The sequence below is a fragment of the Sinohyriopsis cumingii genome, chromosome 7, assembly GCF_028554795.1.
Source record: "Sinohyriopsis cumingii isolate HCF-2022 chromosome 7, ASM2855479v2, whole genome shotgun sequence".
Lineage (NCBI taxonomy): Eukaryota > Metazoa > Mollusca > Bivalvia > Unionida > Unionidae > Sinohyriopsis > Sinohyriopsis cumingii.
In genome coordinates this window covers 35,991,810-36,013,241 of record NC_142967.1, presented here as the reverse complement: position 1 = coordinate 36,013,241, position 21,432 = coordinate 35,991,810, and the positions used below count along the sequence as shown (strand labels likewise).

The window sequence follows — 21,432 nt, the reverse complement described above, 5'->3', positions numbered from 1 at the left end:
CAGTCTCAACCTTTTACATAAACAAAACAAGTGTAGAGGTTAATGACACCCAGAGTGCATATATTGATGAGGAAATAATTAACATTTAAACTGATTTAATATTGGTATTTACTAGTATTGCCTAATTTCCCATATAACTGACCTGGTTGAAAGAATGTCACATACAGACAAGAGGTCACAGTGACAGATTTCTTTTTGACATTGTACTATCGTATTATCGAGTTTACTAATGAATTGCATGTAGCATCAGAGGGTTTTCTTAGACTGGACAACTAGTAACTGTCATTGATAACAATGTTTCCAGCTTGCAGCGATGTCACTGGTAACAATTTATTCATCCAGTAACAAGGTGTCTGACAACAAAGTTTCCATCCAGTAACAATATCACTGACAACAAAGTTTCCACCCAGTAACAATGTCACTGACAACAAAGTTTCCATCCACTAATGTCACTGACAACAAAGTTTCCACCCAGTAACAGTGTCAGTGATAACAAGGTTTTCACCCACTAACAATGTCACTAGTAACTGGGTTTCCATCCAGCAATAATGTTACTTGGTAACATGGTTTCCATCCAAAAATAATGTCAATTGGTAACAAATTTTCCACCTTGTAACAGTGTCAATAGTAGCAAGGTTTCCACCCATTTATGATGTGACTAGTAATAAGGTTCCACCTAGTAACATTGTCACTAACAACAAGGTTTGCGCCCAGTAACAATGTCACTGGTCACAAGGTTTCAACCAAATAATAATGTCACTTGGACTGTTTTGTAGTTTGATATGTGTAATCTTGTGCTCTTCAAATTTAGTGCAAGTGTATTTATTTCAGGTTGTGTTGGAGGGGTTCTGGGGTTGGCTAATGTATTGGGACGTGAGTGTTGTAAGCTGGAGAATTTATTTAAAAAAGGCAAGATGGAAGAGGCTAAACTTCTTCAACAGAGACTTGTTGGACCAAATGTTTGTGTAAGTATCTAGAATGGATTATATTCTGACAATTTATACAAAAACCTATCAGATCAAATATTTTATAGTAATTTGTGTTGAATTATTCACAACATTGTTTCTTACATCTGGGTATTTTGAAGTAATGCCCCATTTGGAAGAGATGAAAACTATGCATTCTGCATTACTGACCATTATGTACACTTATTTAAAGGAGACTAGAAATCAAAATTTTCCTTCTACGTATGTAATTCTCTACAGATTTTAATTCGACTGACATGTTTATAAATTAAATATCGTAAGCGGGTAGTGATTTTATTGCATGGAAGATACCACGATTCCGTAAATTGCCGAGTTTTTCCGAGTTTTAATGAGACGACAGATCACGTGGTACCGTGACGCAATACTAGCCAGTCCTCGAATACAAACATAAACATTGGCGAGCGAGGCAGACGGAAGGAGACCACATTTGGGTTGCACATTCAAAACTTGAATCTGCAGTCTGATATAATAGTTTATGTACTGTACTGGTCAGTGTTAAAAGAATTTTTTTAGGCACAGGCCCCGGGCAGGTGACTTAAATAAACTCAAGCCCTGACTGAAATTCCACAAGCCCGGACAGTTCATACCTGTCAACTCTCAAGCCGGGAGAAAAACCTCCTGATTTTGGGGGTATTTCCTCATCTACATCTCGATCTCGTAATATCTCTAAATTTTTCGCAGCGAAGTCCCGATAATTACATTATGTCTGTCAATTTTCATTTGTCAGAAGAAGAAAAAACCAACCCCAAACCGTTTATAAATAGATATAACGTATGCATTCCACAGTCTAAGCTGCCACACTGCAGACATCGTAGTGATATGACTGAAAAATTGTTAAAGCTACGTTAAAAATTCAAATCACACGCACACACGTCTAAATCCGGCACTGGACGAAATAATTAATATCACACAACATTTTTTTTCTTTTTTTTTTCTTCTTCAGTAAATAGAATGTGAAAATTAAACATTATTCAAGTAAATTTCAGATGTTTTTAAACAACTACAACAGTACTATAGTATAACAAAATTAAAAGAATACAATTGTCACCAATTAGCTTAAATGAATGATCACTGTGAAATTTTCTCTGCAAACAAAAATCGCATCTCCATTTCCGCCAAAGAAACTCGGCTAGTTAACACCTGACATTCCTCGACCGTATATGTAAAGTTTAATTACCATAATTAAATTAAAAGGAATAAAACAAAATATACCATGCAGTATATGTGGCCCTAAAGAACTAATTCTGAATAAATATTTTGTTCAGCAAACAGTGTTACATGCATTAAGACTTAAACCTGAAATTCATGGCATCGTAAGTAACAACAAAATAGGCATCGTTTATTTTGGCAATCAATTGCTGGTGCTTACACACACACACACACACACTGTCGAACAGGGTTTCTTTGAAGTATGTCCGAAGGGCAGTCCTTTTCACAAGATCAATGCAAGGATGGAATATGTTCATCAGTCACATCGGCTTTATTGTGATGTGATGTGATTTTGATTTTTAACGTAGCTTTAACAATTTTTCAGTCATATCGCTACGATGTCTGCAATGTGGCAGTTTATAGTGATGTCTAGCACTGGGGCATCATGTCGCAGACATGTAGCATGATGTCCCAACCAGTCACATTATCCTGACACCAGGCCGACCAGTCCTAACACTAACCTCTTAATGCCGAATGCCAAGCGAGGCAGCTGTTAGTACCATTTTAAAAGTCTTTCGCATGACTCGGCCGGGGATCGAACCCACGACCTCCCGCATCCGAGGCGGACGCTCTAACCACTAGGCCACCGGAACGGTCACATCGGCTTTATTGTTTGCGTACTTAAATCAAAACTTTAGCTATTTGCAATTTAGCCAGAGCTGACCAGAATATGCAAAATGGGCTTGTCCTGGGGGAATAATAAGGCGTATCACATGGAGAAAAGGTACGTCCCATGGGCGCTCGCACATTGGGGCAAGGGGTTGGGTCAATAGTCCCCCCCCCCCCAGTTTCTATTGTCAGCCATTTAATGTGAAACTTTGACCTCTTTTCTTTTAATCGCTGTTATTTAAACTGCCCAAGGAATAATTTTATATCAGTTCCAATCATTACAGATTACCGTTTATACATACTACATGTATACAATGATTTTTTTTTTAAATTTGTAATTTTTATAAGATTACTGAAAATTGTGTTTTCTCGAAACACGACAGGTTTAGAATATTATTTTTTGGCAAAGCCTCCATTTGATTAAAATCAAATCTAAATTTCACCTTGGACAGTATTGATTTGATTTAGATTGTGCCGTGTTAAGGCATGCATGTCAACATCTTGAAAATACATTTACTAATTTCACCAGTGCGATCAAAGTTTCCTCAGGCAAACAATTTTTGTTTCGACAAGCCTGACGGGCACCTCATTTTGAATTCAGGATGGGCCGGAACTAAAACCAGAGGGACCCAGGGTGTCGGGCTATCCGATTTATTTTTAGCACTGATGGTGTAGATAAAAGATCTGTGAATTGATTGTTGCATTTTGTGGTCACTTACTCGGCCTTCTGCCTATTTTCGTAACTCGCACGTTCAACACTTTTACCAGGATTTAAAATATTCAACGTTATGTCTGGAACAGAGCCAACTTTTTGTCTAAGCCTAGCATTTGCGTATCCTTGAGCTGCCATTTTTTCAGAATCCCTGTCGTAACAGTTCTTTGAGAAATGTAACGAGCACATAGGGCTGTATGGTGTTGCTTTGAAATCGACTCGTCTGTAATAATGTATCCATTCTTTCAGTATGCCTTTATCTTTCGGAAAAGAAAAAAAAAGTGTTGTCCACTGGCTTTTCTTAATGTTTTATTACACCCGTAAGCAACGCAAAACGGTATTGTCTTTTACTCTGGCAACTCCCACTTGGGCTGCTGGAGTCGCTACTATGACGTCACATCCCGAAAGTAACCGAATAGGCGCGGAAATTTTGCATACGAGGTCACGGAAATTCAGTTCCTAGAAGATAGGCCAATATTTTAATATTGGCATTTCGGTCGCAGATGATACTTCAGAATAAGGTTTACTGCTATAGTACCTTTATTATTATCCAATATTTCCATTGGTTTCTGGTCTCCTTTAATGTTTTAAATGAGTTATTGCAGGTGCTGTGTCCAAAAACTGCTATACATACATAGAAATTAGTTAAGTATCATTACCTAATGTTTTTGGAAAGAAGATCATAAAGGATATACCAGAAAAGACCAAGCCATTCATCACATTAAATTTGGGGGTCCTCATAAGGGAGAAAACAAACAACAGCTCATACCAGAAAAGACCAAGCCATTCATCACATTAAATTTGGGGGTCCTCATAAGGGAGAAAACAAACAACAGCTCATACCAGTAAAGACCAAGCCATTCATCACATTAAATTTAAAAGACCAAGCCATTCATCACATTAAATTTGGGGGTCCTCATAAGGGAGAATTCAAACAACAGCTCATACCAGTAAAGACCAAGCCATTCATCACATTCAATTTGGGGGTCCTCATAAGGGAGAAAACAAGCAATAGCTCAATGCGTTACGAATGATCCATCTATTAAAAAATGTTGAAAATTTTTTAAATAAAAAAATGAAATATTGGATCATGTTCCCATCTGTTAGATTTCGTTTAAGCTTTTGGTCATCATGCAGGGCTTTTCCTAACAGCAGGTTGTCGTTGCTATAGGATTTAATGCCATTTCTTGGCACAGGATAGGCTATATACAGCGGCCAGTATAAATGGTGGAGGAAGAACCCGTCAAAATCCCCAGAAAAAGCCACCAGCCCACAAGAAGCTACTGGCATGCTTTCTTACATACCCAGATTGGCTAAGCCCGAGACTCAAACCCACACAGACAGGGGTGAGATGGAAATGATCCATAACAGTGAACACTTTAGACCACTCAGCCACTCAGGGTGCCAACAGCAGGTAGATGGCACATTCTTTGCATGTTTTTCATCTGTTGCTTCTTGCTTTATCTCAGGAAAATATGTTTCAGAATAAACATGCAACACCCAAACATTTTTTCATCTTTGATTTCAAATTTTTCTGGGGAAAGATAACCCTATACACCCCTAGCAACCTCAACCACTGCACTCACTTGTCTGCATAGCTGCCTGTTTTTCATTAACAGCCACCTGTTCAGAACATTAGTAAAGCCACATCATGTCTATTTGTATTTAATAAAGCCTCATAAATCCAATCTCCATTTTACAAAAACAATCAGCAATTCCAACATGACTCATTAGAAAAGTATCTAATTCAGGTTATGTACTGCTTGTTGTACTACAGGTCACCAGACGATTTGGAGTTCCTGGCCTAAAGGTTGCTATGGAATGGTTTGGTTACTATGGAGGACCCACAAGGTCACCCCTACAACCCATTTCGAAGGAAACAGAAGAAATCATTAGACAGGCATTCAGAAGTAATGGATTCCTGTAATTTGTTTATGAGACACTAGTCAGTATTCTATATCACACATACAATGTGTATTGTCATGGTTTTTTTCTTTTATTCATGGGAAAACTCGTAGCCTTAATTAAATAAACAAAAAAATAATCCAGAATTATTTCTAAAAAGTTTTTCAATCCAATGTCAATTATGATTTCTGCCAATAATTCCAAGTTTTAATTTCTGCTACAATGTCCCAGGTAGTCAACAATTTTTACTAAAAATTACTTAAAAGATTATCTAGTGTTCCAGACAAGGCTGCACTGTTGAATTTTCTGCTTCAGATCTGGCTTCTTTCATCATTAGTCATTGCCCATTATGAACTTGCACTTTCTTTAAGTCAACATTTTTTCTAAGGTTAGAAAGATATGGTTTTCTATAGAGTATATTGGCTTGTGTTTTGAAATGAAATGGATATGGTTTGCATTGTAGTATCTTGGCTTGTGTTTGAAATGAGAATGATATGGTTTTCTATATAGTATCTTGAATTGTTTACAAGATGAAAAAGATATGGTTTGGTATCGAGTGTTTGACCTGTGTATGAGATCAGAAGAATATGGTTTGCTATGGTGTATTTGGCATGTGCATGAGATGAGAAGGATATGTTTTGTTATGGAGCCTTTGGCCTCAGTATGAGATGAGAAAGAGATGGTTTGCTATGGAGTCTTTTAGCTTGTGTATTGGTATTTATGAACTTTTATCTCAGAATAAATGTGCATTTAAAAACATTTCCAGCTTTTGTCCACTTTAATAGCCACACCTTTTTAATGTACTAGTTTTTTATATGACACATATTATATTTACAATAAAGTTCTTTCACATTATGATGCACCCCAGTAAACCAAGGTTCATGATATAACATGTTATAAATCACAGCATACCATGGTTCCTGATATAACATGTATATGGTAATGGTATCAATCCCAGTATACCATAGTTCCTAATATAACATGTACATAGTCATTGTATTAGTCTCAGCATACCATGGATCCTGATATAACATATATATAGTCATGGTATCAATCTAAGTGGTTGAATAAGACTGAGTATAATGTATGTCAGTATAAGGTGACCTCAGCTATAAAATGGTACATTTTAATTGCTGCCACAATTAGCATAATATAGATTTACCTATGTATAATATACCTCTGTATAAGGTGGCCTCTGCTATAGCATGGTAACATTTTGTACTCATAACTGTAAACAGCATAGATAGAGCCAGCTAGTTCAGCTGTCACACAATACACTGGTAGATCAGAGTCTACTGTCACACAGTGCACTGGTACATTTGAGTCTTCTGTCACACAGTACACTGGTACATTAGTCTCTGGTCACACAGTGCACTGGTACATTAGAGTCTAATGTCGCACAGTACACTGGTACATTAGAGTCCACTGTCACACAATTCACTCATAGATCAGTCTACACAATTGCCTCTATATATGACTTGAAAACCTCTAGATATAAGCTGTTAACAAATGATTGCACATAAAGTCGATAACATTGGGGATCAGTATTGTCCAAGCTGTCTACTGATAGCTGAGTGCTACTAATGGGTCAGAATAGCATTGGTCACCTGTATCATCCAAGCTGCTCACAGATGGCTGTAAGTTTTGTGCACCTGTCTTGTCTATTTGTTGTCACTTGACTGGGAATAAAATTCAGTTTTCTCCAAATGTTGAATGTCCAATCAGTCATCAACTAATTTATTTAATTTTGGACATAGTCTTGAATAAAGTTTCCAAATTGTATAAGGTGTTCTTGAAATATGTAAATTTTATTTCAAACACATAGTACATCAACAGGATGTGACTGGTTGCCACCCAAGATTAAGCTTTCATTATGTGCATGGAATTGTGGTGGCCATCCAGTACTTATAAATCAGTTTAAGCAGGCTTCATCCTTTAATTACAATTTAGCATAAGTAGGCTTCATCCTGTACTTTAATTTATCTTAAGGAGACCTCGTCCTGTAATTCCACTCATGAGGCTTCACTCTATACTTGTAGTTCTGCTTAATGAAGCTTGCTTCGTCCATACTTCTAATGCTTAAGGAGGCTTCCTCCTATACTTGTAATTCAGTTCAAGAAGCTTCATCCTATACTTGTAATTCCACTTAAGGAGTCTTCACCCAATACTTTTAATTCTGCTTAAGGAAGCTTCATTCTCTACTTGTAATTCCACACAGGGAGGTTTCATTCTATACTTGTAACTCCACTCAGGGAGGTTTCATTCTATACTTGTAATTCCGTTCAAAGAGGCCTCATCCTTGAGTTTTTGTAATTCTGCTTAAGGAAACTTCATTCTCTCCTTGTAATTCCACACAGGGAGGCTTCATCCTATACTTTGTAATTCCACTCAAGGAGACTTCATCCTATACTTGTAATTCTGCTCGAGGAGGTTTCATTCTATACTTGTAATTCCATTCAAAGAAGCCTCATCCTTGAGTTTTTGTAATTATGCTTAAGGAAGCTTCATCATATACTTGTAATTTCACACATGCAGGCTTAATCCTATACTTCGTAATTCCATTCAAGGAGTCTTCACCCAATACCTTTAATTCTGCTTAAGGAAGCTTCATTCTCTACTTGTAATTCCACACAGGGAGGTTTCATTCTATACTTGTAATTCCATTCAGAGAGGCCTCATCCTTGAGTTTGTGTAATTCTGCTTAAGGAAACTTCATTCTCTACTTGTAATTCCACACAAGGAGGCTTCATCCTATACTTTGTAATTCCACTCAAGGAGACTTCATCCTATACTTGTAATTCTGCTCGAGGAGGTTTCATTCTATACTTGTAATTCCATTCAAAGAAGCCTTATCCTTGAGTTTTTGTAATTATGCTTAAGGAAGCTTCATCATATACTTGTAATTCCACACATGCAGGCTTAATCCTATACTTCGTAATTCCATTAAAGGAGGCTTCATCCTATACTTGTAATTCTGCTCAAGTACGCTTCATCCAATATTTATAATTCCGCTTAAAGAGGCTTCATTCTATATGTGTAATTACACTCAGGGAGGCTTCAGCCTATGCTTGCAATACCACTAATGGAGGTTGATTTTCTCTGACACCATTACTCATGGAGACTGGAATCAAGGATCTTGTTAGAGGTTGTGTTTAGGTCACTTTGTCTGATGCTATTGTTAGTGGAGTTGGACATCAACACTCACCTTATGGTTTCTATTCAAGCAGTTTTGCTTGCGCTATTGTAGAGTCTGGCATCAACACTCAGGTTAGGATTTGTATATGGGTCATTTTCCAATATTCTAATAATTGTAGCGTCACGTCAGTTGATATTTAGATGTGTCAAACAGAAGTTCGAATGGACCAGCCAAAACAAAAAGCTCTACAAAGACTTGTTTCCCATAAATAAAAATGTATTTTTACAACATTAATGACTGTCAGTCTGGCCATACTAACATGGGCGCTTTCTCCTTTGAAAACAAATACGTTAAATTGCAATCAAATGTGTTTCAGTATGAAAAGCGATGCTGTATCAGGATTACTTATTAGCTTGATGGCTAATTTCTATATGTACACTTATACAAAACAGAAATAATGTCTATGGCAACTAGTCAGATATTTTAAACTTGGTGCTGTGCTGCACATGTATTATTTTACATTGATTTCCTCTATTATGAAACCTGCTGTTTTAATGAATAAAGATGCTTTTGTATTTACATCCTATATTTATGTTTGAAAATATTTGGGCCTTCATTTATTCCAGTTTTAATTATGTAAATGTACCATCACGTATTGGATTTACCAATTAACCATCATGCACTTGATTTTTAACCACTGTTGACCTTGTAGATGAATGTCCAGGTATAGAGGTTCTTATGGATGAAGTAGTCGTATTTGTTAGAAGGCTATAAAGCCTGGAAGGCTGAAATTAAACATCAGTGTGACACACAGCATATGAAGCTTCTAGGCTAACTTAAACACTGGTGTGAATTACATCATAGGAAGCCCAGAAGGCAAACTTAAACACTGGTGCGACACACATGATAGGATGCCTAGAAGGCTAACTTCAATACTGGTGTGACATACATCATAGGAAACTTAGAAGGCTAACTTAAACACTGATGTTAAACACAGCATATGAAGCCTAGAAGGCTAACTTAGACATCAGTGTGACACAATTTAGGATAAATGATTTGGCAAAATGCATGATATGAGCTTTTAAACCTACATATATGTAATCCATGAATATAGGTTTCACATCAGAGAAGAAAACCATAAGTAATTTAATTGTTAATTTCCTTTTTACAAGTGGTCCTGGATATAAAAAAAATCAAATAGTGTCCTCAAAGAGGGGCTATTGGAGTCATCTTGCCTTTCTCACCAAATAAATGTAGCATCGTAGGAGGGGCAGCAGAGGCCAACAACCTCTCCCAGATGGCTGACAGTGTATTTCATGGCCCAAGCTGTTGTGTCTGAAACTGGAGAGATGAAGGCGGGTAGCTGTTAATTAAACCTTGTCGCCAAGCAGTCAACCATCGGATGCCATTGACGGGTGTGAATCCCAGTGACAACCAATTAATGGAGAAACCATCTCATGTGAATGACATGACCCCTTCTGGATTGATTCTTGGAGAAACCACTGATGCAGCGAGAATGTGTCTGATTCATATGTTGTTAAGAAGATTGTTGCACTCGCATAGAAAATGCCAAATCAGAACACTGGTCATTAGGTCTAGTACCTATCTGCTTGAAGATATGGGTCACCACCACAGTGTTGTTGCATCAAGGGAGGACCGTTTCACTCCAGGATCGATCTTTACAGAAATGAAAGGTATTGATGACAGCCTTCACTTGAATTTATTGATGCATAGAGGCCATTCCACAGGTGTCACAAACAGTAGTGAAGGTCAGCAACAGGTGGGTACTCCCACCATGTACACTGGCAGTGGTACTTTACATTTTTTCTGCCAAGATTTCTTCCAATGATCAGCCAGCCTGGATTACCCCCACTGACATGGGAATAATTGAATTTCGGGTGTGATCATGACTGCTTGATGAAGAGGACATAAAATGGTGTGCCAATATGCTGGCAAGGCCCCCCTAATAAGATGGCCAAGCAGGGTCAAGTCCGCTGCCGTATAATAGCCAAGGAGTTGCAAGAACTCTCCCAATGAAATCCAAGTCCAGTTGGAAACGGACTCAACGATTTTGACAATTCTGGGAGTGTGAACACAAGGGGACATGCTGAATTCTGGTTGGTTAAGAAGTCTGTGCCCAAATGGAAGAAATTCTGGGACTTATCTAGAAGAGAATGGAGATCATTCTGCTTTGGAGTAGGATAGAACTTACCATGTGTTTCTGTAAGATGTTGCCCAGGTACTCTGCTGTCAATGCAGATGATGTCACCCGGAACAGGTGTGAGTGAAAGATTAGGGGTTGATGAGGGCTGAAGGGGAAAAAAGTGGCGGCAGGCGGAACATGGAAACTAGCAATAGACAGGGTGGATAGGGACATGGAAGTATGCATCTGTCAGATTGAGACTAACGGCATACTCATCCTATTTGATGGAGAGGCAGAATGACATCGCCTTCCCTGCTTTGAATAAGGCGAAGAGACTCCAGTCAATGATGGGCCTCAACTTGCTGTGTGCATTCCATTGGGGAATGTGTCCTTAACACAAGCTCCAGCACCTTTCATGAGCTACCATATCTTCTGTGTGTGGATAGGTGAGGGCACTGTTGATGAATGAAACCTGAAGCCCGTCTGACTGACCTAGTTCAGCCCCCCACCAACCCCTCAGCTTTTGAGTGAACAGGGAGGTCCATTGAGCTCAGATTGTTTTCATACAGCCACTGTAACTATTGCAGGATGGGGGCAATGTGGGTGCATTTGTGACTATCAATGACTCATCACCCCTACTGTGCACTGGATTCTCATCTGGCTTGGCTTTGAGCCCAGCATAAGTCATATCTGGTGGCCTTGACGACTCCACATGGTCATGTCTGTGCAAGACATGAGCTCTCTGAGTATAAGCCATTAGTATTTTAATATCCGACATTGCCGGTAAAGACAGTACTACTGGCATTGTTGCACTGCTGGCCTTTTGCAGCACTGCCACCCTTTCCCACACTGCCAGCATCGCTATCCTTTCCCATACTGTCGGAATCATTGCACTGCCAGTATCTCTATGCTTTCCTGTACTGTCAGCATTGACGCACTACCAGAGTTTCCAGCACTGCTGGGTTGCCTAAAATTGGGGAATATTCCTCTAATGTTTTGCTCACATTGATGAGAGTGCATATTCAGCTGCTGTACTGATTGACACATCTTATCCAGGAATGAATGTCCCCCTCCTTTATCCTCTCCGTCCCATGATGTAACAATGTGTATGGTTCCATGCAATGGCTTATAGCTCAGGGTTCGGGGATTCCAGAATTCCCATAAGGCTTTGAGGTGGAGGCTAAAGATGTCAGAGGTATCCTGCCATGACCTCAACATGCCTTTTCAGTCGACCCGAACTATCTTCTATCCAGTTCAGATCGTTCAGTAGACCTCCTTACACAATTAGCTGCCAAGAATTGGTTGCCATCTATAGGTAACCAATGAATCATCATTTGTCCTCTTTTCCATAGGTAAGTCAAGAGTGGCAGACAAGCAAGTTCCTGTCTGTGCCCTCAAGCCCTACTTTGCAGCCATCTTCTTATTGCTACTCATTCTGAATGGATGGTTATGTCAATGTTGGGTTTTCAATAAAAGAAATGTCATAGCTAGATGGTTGTAAATGAAAATGGTGCCAGTCGGACATCTACGTTGAAAATCTTGTTATTGCTACTCCAGAACCAATAATTGTATCAACACAGGGTTTTCACTAAAATATTATGTCTATAATTTGGCCTAAAAACTGAAAGTGCCTCTCAAATATCCAAATTTATGTGCTATGGCAGCCATAAAAAAAAAAAAACATCTTATAATTAAACATTTCTCCTGAACAGATGGCAACACCTGCTTGGATTTTCACTAAAACTTGTATGTGCTTTGTACTTGAGGTGCCAATTTGAACTTTAAAAATGACACCAAAACTCTAATTTCTTACTGGAGTTTTATGAAATGACACGTATATCTCAAGAATACCTTGATTGATATTACTTGAATAACTTTATTTTTCTCCTAAAATATTACTTTGATATTAAAATGATCTTGACATTTGACTGTACCTTAGTTCAGTAATTCTATCGGTGGTATTGGGTTCAAGGTCAAAGGCCATGACAAAACAATTGTACACTCAAACATAAAAAAGTAGTTCTTATAAAAATCTGGTATGTTGGAGTTTTTCAAGAATATCACATGGTTTCCAAATACATGTATGGCAAATAAAATAAAAAAAACGGACTGGTCATTTCCAGAATTTTGTTTGTCTGCTAGAACATCAATGCCATAGGCACTATTGTTATAGGTAAAAATGAAATAAAATGCAAACCTTGATTTCTTGTACATTTGTTTTATTTATATATGTATACATGTGTGTGGGTGTATATTTAGCCATAACCATTTGAAAAAATATATTGCATTGGTAAAGTATACATCAGAAAGCAATTTATCTCTAAAATAATAATCAACAAATATCTTATCGCAATATAAAAAGGAGTATTGTATGTACGATCAGATTTATAAACTAAGATTTGCTGAGGTATTACGTACATATACCTCCAAATGCAAACAGATCTGCCTTTACATAATGAATTAAATCCTAATGAACACTGGTCATTTTTGGTCAATCCTGCCTTAATGGAAACTCAACATTGGTATCTCTCTTGCTGATGGTGTGTGCATGTATCAATCCAAATAACTGTCTGTCCACACCCTAGATTATGGCCTCATGTTAAGATTTTTAGATCAAGCTTGGCTACATCATGTTGTGAAAATGGGAGTTAAGTGGCTTTCTCAATGACACACCAAGGCAGCAGAAGTGAAGATGATAAAAGAAAGTCAATTCATGAAATAATAGCACAAGTTTAGATTAAATCACTAGTAAATAGTGCATCAGTAAAGAACAAGTACATATTATATGTCTTCCCCATGATTATTAGTTCTCTGTGCAAGACATAGTTAACTCTGGATATTACAAGACCTTCAGTCAAAGTATGTTGTCTTAACTAAACTAACTTGGCAGAAACCAATTTTTTTTTACTTACCATGATCTTTTACCTTAAGAGTTCCTTATTAACCAAAGTGCAAGCCATTCACGAAGTTTGGTAATGTTTTCTCTAGAACAAACGTTATTCTTCAAAGCCAATTTTTCTTTCAGTCAAACAGTGACACCAAAATCAACAGGTCTCTTCCATACCTTAAAGTGCAAATATTTCAGAAATTCTGGTCAGAGTTACGTAGCCCTCAACAAACCTTATAAAGCAAAAATCAATTTTCTTTTTTCAGTCAGTAAAATTTAACTGCGACCCAAAAAGCCACAGGCTTCTTTAACCCTGTGATGTATGACAAATCATATCATACAGAAAACATTTCTTTTGCCACAGTGACCCCAAGCATTATCTTTTTTCTGCAGGCATCTTCTATGTCCTAAGTGCAAGCCATCCACAAAGTTTGGACTACATCTCAAGTTGGACTAATGTTAGTGTGCTGACAACATTTTCTTCTTTCATTCACAGTGAGGGGACCCTGTATATCTGTGAAGATCTGTGTTCCTTCTTGCTTTATCCATGTCAATAATAAACTACACGAGGCATAAGGCCACAGTTAGAGATTTCATCTTTTGTTCACCTTATTGCATCTGTTAATCATTTCTTGTTTACGTCATGGGTGACATATCATACATAACTTTACAGGATATGCAAGTGATGCCTTAGATCTAACTTTACAAATCCTATGCCAATATACTACATGTGAATACTGAATAAAAATTATAATGATCAATGTATTTTCAGTGCTACCATAAAAACTTATTATGAAGGCATGCATAATTTTAAGAAATATAAATAAAGAGCAAACTATGTACAACAATTATGGGCATTTTCCCTTCTTAAACCCAGTAGAATCTCAGCCTCAAAAACTGGCCCTCCTGCACAGACATGTTAGGACAGGGGAGATTACGTGTCTTAAGAAGCAACCACTTTTTGTTGCCAAAAAGTGGTTGTCTCTCACGACGGAATTTAATGCCAAAAGAACTCAAATTTCAGAATTACATCATCCATCTTATCTTTGGAAGAGCCCTGTTGATGACCAATGTCACACACACATTAACCTGTGAACTGGGGTTTCCTTGTGTCAGTGCTAACCTCTAAATAGGTTCTATTAGTCTTGCCCTCTGCTACTCATACTCAATGTTTAACAATAGTATTACTAAAATTGCACATTTCAAAAGAAGCCTATTAAACTAATAACAACCTGGGCTTCTATTGTGCACAGGTGTGTGCTCTCTCTCTCTCTGTCTATATATGCATGCTAGATTCAAAGTATGCATAAGCAGTATTAAATTAGGAAATTCCAAAATTTGTAAATATATGATAACACTTGAATCAATAACATATATTATACAAGACTTAATACATTGCATACATTGATGGCATCTACAGGTGTGTAAAATATTAGTTTGCAACATTTAAACAAAACCTTAATATTATAATATATGATCCTAAACTGTTACTAAGGATAATAATAAAAAAGTCATTCAACAAAATATAACAAAACATAAATGTTACGTCAGAAAAAATATTGTGACATCAATCCTCTTAAATGGAAAATCAGATTTTCCAGAAATGTGATGCATTTGTATTAAGGGCTCCATGTTGACAACCAAGAAATAACAGTATAAACATTCACCCACTGTGCAACTGCATATAAGATAAATGAAAAGAAATGTCTATTCAAATATTTAAATGGAAATGGGTAATTTTGTAAAGATTCTATTTGAGTTTGATATTATTGGAGACAAGGATTAGAACACAATTTGCAATAGCCTTCTGTGGACAATGTTTCCAAGAGAATTCAGAAAGCCATTTATTTCAAGATTAAAATACTTGCTGGTGTTATTTTAAAATCATGTGTTTCAAATTTTGAAATAACCATGCCAAAATCATTATATTCCAACATTTTTGTGACAACATATTTAAATTCTGCACATTTTTCACATACTTCTAAACTGAAAAGGCCAAACTATTTTCCCCATAATTTTAAAGAGTTTTTTCATGACCAAGTGAAACCTGCTTTATAGAAAGGAATTTCATGCTAAGCTTCAGAGACATGCCTTGTAAATATCTGGGTCAAGAAACCCTAACCCTTATGTGAAATGACATTTTTATATAGTCTGCTTTTGATACTGGGATAATTTTGGTAAAAGCTGTTTGAGAAAAGACATTTATATAGTTTTATTTGCCCTTTTACAAAAATAACAGAGCCACAGAAATTCAACATGTAATCAAGGTTGCAGTTTACAGTGTCATAAAATAAAGCAAAAACAAAATTAAATGCACATGTATTGCATTTAGTAATCTGAAATGACATAAGCACCATCTTTTGGCATATGGAAAAAAAAGATTTATTGATCTAATGGCTGTAATAGTTTCCTTCATTAATGAGTTAATGAGTTGAACTATAGGTCTATCCAACAGACCATTTCTAGAATGCTTCACACAAGCTGAAGATGCAGTCTAATATCAGTCACTCCATTTACTTGGTTCCCATAATCCATGAAGAGAAATTGCCCTAGAAGAGAAAAATTTACCAGTTAATAGAGAAATACCAAATAATGAATTCTATAATTATATAAGGACTTGTACATTTTATCATTTTATTAAATCAAAGGACATTACCATCAGTTCTAAACTGAGGTACTTTCAGCATACTTCAACTGTAATAACACCATCTCACCTTTATCTTAATGACTTAAACTCTTACAGAAGTTTGTGTAAAAACTGTAGACAACATCAGTATGACCATCTCAATCACATTTTCTCCCAAAAAGGAAAAAGTCAACAAAACTGGAGGAAAGGAATATACCCTGCCTCTCACACAACTTACCCCTGCCCCATTATGGATACAAGTCGACAGTAAAATCAAGTGATCTCAAAGGGACTTGTACACTACTGTACAAAGAGGATTCCAGGAATTCAGCATACTGAAGACCTTTCTCTGATATTCTTGAGTGTCAAGATTTTCACAGTATTCACTGTGGCATCCATGCTGAATTCAAGATCAACAAGATTTTAACTAGCAGCCAACTAGACACCCTTAGATGACTTTAGGTGAAAATTCCATGTTGATATTAACATCCATTCAAGTGAATTAGGACAAAGATACATTCATTACGACTGAAATATTATGATGTCAGAGCAGCACTATTTTCATTCAGGACCAACTGTATATCATAATTAGTCTTCTTGTGAAAACCAAATGTCGATATATCTTTCCACTGAAGGCTAGCAATAACAAGATTTTCAATATGGCTGCCATAATGTCAACATGAAATGTCAGATAGCTCAGTTTTCATTTAGTACCAACTAGACATCAGAAGAAGTTTTCCATGAAAACCCAACACTGATATGACTTTCCATCCAGGAAAAATAGCATTAGTATTGTTATATCTGCCACTGTGGTGGCTATAATGGATATCAGATGAGCACAACTTTTATTTCAGAGCAACTAAAGGCTATAAGAACAGACCTGCCAACCCTGATGAGGCTGTCTAAGGCAGCTGATTTTTTTTCCGTAAGTTTGACCAGTTTTCAGTAAGGTGTAACAAAATATCAAACTGCTATTGTAAAACTTGAAAACATCTTTAAAAGTTCAGTATTTGAAACATGCAGCAAAACAGTAAACTTTATATTCAACTTGTAAAGTACACCTAGTCTTCATTTACTATTGGTACAGTTGTACAAACTTCAGTTCCAAACACTATGCAGCTCAAGGGATTCTTGCTCTTTCTCAAACTGACGTTACGTCCTGGATTTGTTTCTTCATTTCACATGACAATCATATCTCCCACCACGGGACATACTCAAATTGACATGTGATGTCCAATAAACATAACTGTGTCCCTACCAGCTTTTATTCACAAGAATTTGAATATTACATTTTATTCTTCTGTGATGATTATTAACACTTTAAGAGGCTTAATTTCCATTTAGCCTCCAAGATGCACTGCATGCTGGATGCCATTTTTAAAAATTCTATACTCTCAGTTTGATCATGCAGATGCTTTGCAGGAAAAAATATGTGCAGTTTAAAGCATCTGAGGTACTATTGTAAAGTCAGTCTGGTTCCTTGAATAATTCCTTTAATTCTAATATGAAACCAGGATCCAAATTAAATACAGATGAATCAATTATTGGGATTTTTCAGTAACAATCATTTTTTCGTAGTTTTTGCTTAGATTCCATAAGTCTGTTTTTAAGGGTAATTTTCATAAGACTTACAGCAAAATCATAAGGGTTTGGCAAGTATGTAAGATGTCTTTTGATGGAAACCCCATACTGATATGACTTTCTGCTCAGGAGGAGTATCAATAACAAGATTTTCAAAATGGATGCTGTGGTGGCCAGATTAGATGTCAGATTGTCACCATTTTTATTTAGGGCCACTCAGACATTATAAGAAGTCTTTAGTGAAAACCCTATATTCATATGACCAGCCATTCATTTAGGACCAATCAGACATTATAAGAAGTCTTTCAGTGAAAACCCTATATTCATATGACCAGCCATTCATTTAAGACCAATCAGACATTATAAGAAGTCTTCAGTGAAAACCCTATATTCATATGACCAGCCATTCATTTAAGACCAATCAGACATTATAAGAATTCTTTCAGTGAAAACCCTATATTCATATGACCAGCCATTCATTTAGGACCAATCAGACATTATGAGAATTCTTTCAGTGAAAACCCTATATTCATATGACCAGCCATTCATTTAGGACCAATCAGACATTTTGAGAAGTCTTTCAGTGAAAACCCTATATTCATATGACCAGCCATTCATTTAGAGTAACAATACTGGATGTCTGGATATACAACTATCCATTCAAGAGTTATTGTGACGTCAAGATTTTCAAAATGGCTGTTGTGGTGGCTGTACCAGATGCCTGTACAGCACCATCTTCATTTAGGACCAACCTTTTAACGTTTCATGTCAATCCTCCAAATAGTTTAGAAGGAGAAGCAATAACAAACTTGAACTAATTAATGGATGGACAAAGGCTAACAAGTGGATGGCTGACAGACCATCTCATAAGCTTTTATTTCAATCACAAAATTCTGTCATACATTTACTTACAGGCAATATTACTTACAGGCAATAACTCCAACAAAAACCATGGGAGCATAAACATTTGTCAATATGTTCATTTTAAGTGATGCATAATATATGCACATCATCATGTGATAACCATAATGTTAACCAATTTTCATGGCAATCCATAAGAAATATGTGTGACTATTTGCACTAATGAGATTATTCCATACACTGCATTTATGCACAAGATGAGTATCGTAACTGTACTTTATACAATCGTCCCATATTTATTAGTTCTCTATGTAGATAACTCCAACTGGTGTGCAGAAACTACTTTTCTTCTTTCAGTCACAGTAACTTTTACCTTTGACCTTAGTTCCCATAATCAACTGGATTCTTCCTTAGCCTAAGTGCAAGCCATCCGAAAAGTTTGATCCCCAATATGTAATGCAGAACTAATGTTATTGTGTAGAAACCATTTTTATTCTTTCAGTCACCATGACCTTGACCTTTGATCTCTAAATCAATAGGGTTCTTCCTCATCACAAATGCAAGCCATCCACAAAGTTTGGTAACTGTCAATGGTGGAGAATTTGACTTATTGTGTGGAAACAATTTTTCTACCCCAAAATCAAAAAGATTCTTCTTAATCCCAAGCTTAGGCCATCCAGGTGGTTTAATAACTGTAAACGGTTCACAAATCAGGTTGTTTTGTGGTAATGAAATTAGTGACAGATGGATACACTGACATTATACATCATAACGAAATACATTTCCCCTTATGGAGGGCATAAAAACGGTCACTCTTACATAATACATTCCCCATTAAGGAAGGCATAAAAAAGTGTAACAACTCAACTCTTACATAAACATTCCCCTTTATGGAAGGCATATAAAAAGGTAGCAACTCTTACATAATACATTTCCCCTTATGGAGGGCATAAAAAGAGCAACTCTTACATAATATATTCCCCATTAAGGAAGGCATAAAAAAGGGTAACAACTCTTATATAATACATTCCTCCTTATGGAAGGCATATAAAAAGGGTAACAACTCTTACATAATACATTCCCCCATATGGAAAACATAACATGGGTAACAACTCTTACATAATATATTTCCCCTTATGGAAGGCATATAAAAAGGATCTTTAGCATCTTTCTTAATATTTTACCATTGGGTCTAAATTTTACCTATAAATCAATGAAACATCATGAATGAACTGCTAATGTTGCAGAGAATACTTACACAAGATGAAAATTTTAGAACATTACTATTAAAGAGAACTTACCTCAAATAAATTGGGCAGATTTGGGAGTCAATACTTACTGGGAAGGAGTAGATGAAGAGGAAGATAAGCAGCAACAGGAGGAGGATGAGTAGGGCAATGATGAAGTACCACTTGTAGTTTCGCCAGATGATGTAACGGAGTGTCTTGAATGGAGATGTAAACCATAGGAAGGATGTCTCAGGCCGGCTAGAAAATAAAAAAAAGTGGCCCGATCGGTCATTTTTACATCATCAGTCTGTTTATAACTGGTTTGAAACATGCAAGTTGTACTCAAACATCAGAATAGTACAAGCTGCCAGATTGATTTTTTAAATGCAAAAAAAAAAAACTATTTCAGAAGATCAAACTTCATACATGAAGTAATTAAATATTTTAATTATAATCAGTGTTTGGTGTATGCAAAGACTTATGAGAACAATTTGAGAAAGACATGGAATCCTCAGTCACAAACTCTCCTATTTTGACAAATCTATAAACAAAATCAACCAGGTATATTTCTCATATTCAAATTTACTTTACATGCAAAAGCCTATTTCAACAAAAGTTTTAGTGTAAACTGGCAAAAACACAGACTGGTTCATGATTATTCAGGATTTTCAATAACTGTTAGTAAATTTAACACCAGTGTAAACTTCAAGCCTTACTTAAGAGTCGATATAGAACTAAAATTGTGCTGAAAACGTCAATCTGACTGAAAAAAATAACAACCATAGTGAGGGGAAGAAAAAATTTCATTTTGGTTTACAATGTTTTTCTCTAAACCAATTTTCAAGTAAAATATGTTTCTCAGACAGTACCTGTCCAATCATAATACATTAAAAGAAAATCCACTACCTCACAAATCCAGCTCTTCCAAGCAAGACAAGATGTGAATCACATCTTTTGGCGTGTTTGAGCAATAAAAGTGCTAAAACATCTGTTTGACAAGATGGAAAACAGGTGAGAACAGTCTCCCCTTGGACAAAAAGACACTACTTGGATGGAAGTGCATACTCTTCCAGTGATGCAACAGAAGAAATGGATTCACAGGGAGTGTCTGTAGTAAGCATTATCATTATATACTCCAAAAACTGTTTCTCATCAAATACATTACCCAATCATAATATGTTAGTAGAAAAGTAATTTAGGTAGGAGTTACATCCCCTTTCCATGGACGTGGCTGTGTCTGAAGTCTCTTAATGTATGTGAAGCTACTTAAAATCTTGTATGAAAACCACCTAGAGTAAGCACAGGTCACTGAATGGACATGGTCTTAAGGAACAATTTTCACTCACACAAAAATCCAGTGAAGTAGAGTGCAGTGATCCCCTTCATGAACCCCCTGACCAGTGGCCACCCACCTTTTATGGCCAGAATCCCCTGACACCAACGTGTTTGCATTCAAAAGTACCCCTCAAGAAAGGCCGTCCCTCTGATGTGACCAGCAGCCAGTATATTAGTGTCAAAATGTGAAATTTATCCCTTATATTCACATTT

The 21,432-nt window shown here is 36.7% G+C and overlaps 2 protein-coding genes across 10 annotated transcripts in view; one reads left to right on the top strand and one right to left on the bottom strand.

The window, feature by feature from the left end:
• LOC149795017 (4-hydroxy-2-oxoglutarate aldolase, mitochondrial-like) overlaps positions 1-6,180 on the top strand; it is a 33,456-nt gene extending 27,276 nt beyond the window's left edge. Inside the window, exons 6-7 of the mRNA XM_089964691.1 lie at positions 832-965; positions 5,294-6,180. Coding sequence (XP_089820817.1) covers positions 832-965; positions 5,294-5,443 — 284 coding nt within the window. The 3' untranslated portion in view covers positions 5,444-6,180. The remainder of the gene's footprint in view (positions 1-831; positions 966-5,293) is intronic.
• A 6,722-nt stretch (positions 6,181-12,902) lies between these two features.
• Positions 12,903-21,432, bottom strand: part of LOC149795016 (myoferlin-like) — a 220,311-nt gene continuing 211,781 nt past the window's right edge. For all 9 annotated transcript variants that reach the window (XM_089964682.1, XM_089964681.1, XM_089964683.1 and 6 more), the window contains 2 exons: positions 19,995-20,142; positions 12,903-16,136 (listed from right to left, as the gene is read on the bottom strand). In XM_089964682.1, coding sequence (XP_089820808.1) covers positions 16,101-16,136; positions 19,995-20,142 — 184 coding nt within the window. In that variant the 3' untranslated portion in view covers positions 12,903-16,100. The remainder of the gene's footprint in view (positions 16,137-19,994; positions 20,143-21,432) is intronic.